Genomic DNA, 3,761 nt, shown 5'->3' with positions numbered 1-3,761 from the left:
GTTTATTGGAGATAGGAGTCTCATGGTCTCTCCTGCCCGGGCTGGCTTTGAACCTCGATCCTCAGATCTCAGCCTCCTGAGTAGCTAGGATTACAGGCGTGAGCCACCAGTGCCCGGCTGTGCTACAGTTTTTAAAAAAGAAAAACTCCATACTTTTTATGCTACACAGGGGAGTTTTATATCCTATGTAGTTCTTTCCATGGGTCAGAAAGGGATGAGACAGATGGAGTGGAAAACGTTCCATCAGGGCTTAGGAGTCCAGACAGAATATGTGAATGGTGAAGAAGAATAGAGTAACCCCAATAGTAAAAGGAGGTTTTAGAAAGGAAAAATCAACACATGAAGGGCAGGAAACACTGGCTCCCTTAGAGAACCAGCCCTTCCTTCTGACTTCCACTTCAAATCTCAGTGTGGATGTTCTGTCTGGATTAAGCCCTCAGAATGTCCTGTAATTTAGGAAGTCTACTTAAATAGCTTTGCTGAGTTTGGTTTTTTTGGTCACAGTTCATGGACCTTTTAGAATCTGCCTTGCCCCCCATAAATTTACTTTCACAATCCAGTAGACCACACTTTGTGCTTACCATGTTTCACCTGTTTAAGCGTGGAAGCCACTTGATAACTGAATACAGACTCACAGAGGAATCTCTCAGAGCCATCTTCAAAACAAAAGAGGAAAAGGTTTCAGTGTTATATCTTCTAATAAACCAAGTAAACCTGTCCATTCTTTTTCCTGCTTTTACATTTGAGGTCTAAGTTGTTTGTAGTATTAACAAGGAGGGTGTGTTTCATTAAGAAGGAATACTGCTGTTCTAAAAGCCACTTTTTCTATACCTAGAATATTAAAATAGCCCCTCTACTTCTTTAAGACCTTAAAAATAGTGTTTAAAAAAACAAAAACAAGAAACCTCAGTCTGATGTCCTAGTCAACACTTCCCCCTCCCAGTCTGACAGTTTCTTAATGTTCTCTTCTTCCGAACATCAGGGAAACACTGGCAGCTGACACATTCAGCCACTTGGCACCTATGCTATCATAGCACAAAGGTACACCAAAACTCCAAAGCAGTTTCATTCTAAAAACAAAGCTGAGGGAAACACAGTTGTTGATTTTCAATATATCAAATTACATCATCATCATGACCATCACAAAAACACTGCTGGGAAATTTCTTTCTATAAACACAAATTGTAACCTTGATTTTTCAGCTGAACTAAAACACTGCAATTTGGATGATAAGAGTATGGTGCAAGTTCAGAACCTAGAACTGAGCTGGTGCCAAGAACTGCCAACAAGGAGGTGGCTAACTTGGTCACCACAACACTAGGATTGTGAAACCTAAGCTAGTTCGTGTTATTCCTCTCAGGCAAAGGCTGATACGGCGAACCATATCCCCAAAGATATATAATTCATGGAGGAAATTTTTATTTTTAAAAAGATAACAGAAACCATTTGGGTCAGTAACCATTTGTTTATTGCAACAATTCAAAACAAATGGAAAGAGAACACAGTGGTCTTTATCAAGATAGTAGGTCACGCCAGCACTACGAGGTGACAACATTCAACCATCCATCTTGGGATAATGTGCTGGCCAGGTATTAAATGACAGGAAAATTGGACTAACACATGCTGGCCTCATGCTGAATTTCACACAGGGCAAATCTTTCATAATTCATAGTAACCAATAAGAAAATCTTAGATATTGTATCCAAAAGACCTGAATATACAACCAAGAGGGCTTCTTCCAACATATTTTCAAGTTGGTGCCCTCCTTCCCCAAGAAAAGGGAAAGAAAACACGAGAAGGGTATTCTGAACCAAATATATGTGTCTGAAATACAATAGCAAAACCACTTGGTGAAATGAATACACACTAAGAACAATGAATGACAAGAGGGCTGGGAAGGTGGCTCAGTGGTAGAGTGCTTGCCTTGCATGCATGAGGTCCTGGGTTCGATTCTTCAGGACCACATAAGCAAAAAAAGACGGAAGTGGCACTGTGGCTCAAGTGGTAGAGGGCTACCTTGAGCTGAAGAGCTGAGCGACAGTACCTAGGCCCAGAGTTCAGGCCCACAACTGACAAAAGAAAAAAAAAAAAAGAATAACAAGAAAGTAAAACAGATTGAGATGGGGAAGGTGGGCACCAGTGGGAGTGAGAAGAGCTAAGGATCAGGTAAACAGGGATGAGTGTGGTCAATGTAGTCATTAACTCCATGAATTATAATAGAACAGTTAAACTTGTTTAAATTATTTTAAGAAGGAGGGGGATGGGGAACATGACAAAATGGAGAAAAGCTGACTGGGATATATTGTTTACATGGAATATGGAAATGTCACAATGGAAGTCTCTCTATAAAACTAATGTATGCAAATGTAGCAGTGGTACTCACTAGATATTATGTTGAAAATGAACTTTATAACTTGTGGGTGGGAACTGGAGGGAAAAACTGGGAGAGAGGAGGAAAGGCTTGGTGACATTATCCAAAAACATGTACTCTTTATCTGACCTGAGTAACTGTAACCCCTCTGTACATCATTTTTATAATAACAATAAAAAACCCCTAATGTATGCTAATTTGTAATCCCAGTTACTCAGGAGTCTAAGATCTAATGAGGATTGAGGTTTGAAGCCAGCCCAGGCAGAAACATCCATGAGACTCATATCTCCAAGTGACCAACAAAAACCCAGAAGTGGAGGTATGGCTCAAGTGGTAGGTGCCAGCCCTGAGTGGGAAAAGCAAGAGTAGTGGTCTTAAGTTCAAGACCCCAAGTTTAAGCTCCAGTACCAGCATGTGTGTGCACAAACACACAGAGTTCATTAAATAGCTGCCATAAAAAAATGTAAAAAGAATTTCTAGGATTAAATTCTTCACAGTGTTATAATTTGTAAAGTCAAGACTCCTGCTTCCTCCCACTCTCCTGTCCATCCTTTGTGGCACTAGGGATTGAACCCAGGACCTTGTAAACACTAAACATGCAATCTATCAATGAGCTACACCCTTAGCATGACTGTCCAGTCTAAAGATCTAGAGAAGCTAATGACTTCACAGAGTTTTAATTTTAGATAAGAAAGAGCAACTGGCAGCATACAACTATGAATTCAAATAAGGAAAGTGGGACTGTTGTGACCATTTGATACCAATCATGCAGTTATAGCTCTTCTATGTAAATGATATGCCAGCATTCACTATCCTATTTTCTATCTTCACTTAAAGATTTTAACTCCATAAACACTTCTTTTTTTCCCCCCCAGTCCTGGGGTAGAACTTAGGGCCTGGACACTGTCCCAGAGCTTCTTTTGCTCAATGCTAGCACTGTACCACTTGAGGCACAGCGTCACTTCCGGCCTTTTCTGTTTACATGGTTCTAAGCAATGGAACCCAGGGCTTCATGCATGCTAGGCAAGCACTGCCCACTAAGACACATTACCATTCCTCAATAAACACTTTTAAAATTACATTTTTTTAAAAAATTACATTTTTATGCTGGGTGCTCATGCCTGTAATCCTAGCTACACAGGAGGTTGAGATCTGAGGATTGCTGTTCAAAGCTAGGCATATAAAAAGAGTCAGTGAGGGGCTGGGAAAGTGGCTCAGTGGTAGAATGCTTGCCTTGCATGCAAGAGGCCCTGGGTTCGATTCCTCAGTACCACATAAACAGAAAAAGATGGAAGTAGTGCTGTGGCTTAAGTGGTAGAGCGCTTGCCTTGAGCTGAAGGTCTGAGGGACACCGCTCAGGCCCAGAGTTCAAGCCCCACGACTGACCAAA

At 41.0% G+C, this 3,761-nt stretch overlaps 1 protein-coding gene across 1 annotated transcript in view; it reads right to left on the bottom strand.

Annotated features, from left to right (window-relative positions):
- Positions 1 to 549: 549 nt before the first annotated feature.
- Anapc16 (anaphase promoting complex subunit 16) overlaps positions 550 to 3,761 on the bottom strand; it is a 14,320-nt gene continuing 11,108 nt past the window's right edge. Inside the window, exon 3 of the mRNA XM_013025588.1 lies at positions 550 to 656. Within this exon, the coding sequence (XP_012881042.1) occupies positions 550 to 656 (107 nt within the window). The remainder of the gene's footprint in view (positions 657 to 3,761) is intronic.

Source organism: Dipodomys ordii, unplaced genomic scaffold, assembly GCF_000151885.1.
Source record: "Dipodomys ordii isolate 6190 unplaced genomic scaffold, Dord_2.0 Scaffold86, whole genome shotgun sequence".
In the NCBI taxonomy this organism is placed as follows: Eukaryota; Metazoa; Chordata; class Mammalia; order Rodentia; family Heteromyidae; genus Dipodomys; species Dipodomys ordii.
This window is presented reverse-complemented; position numbering and strand designations above follow the sequence as displayed.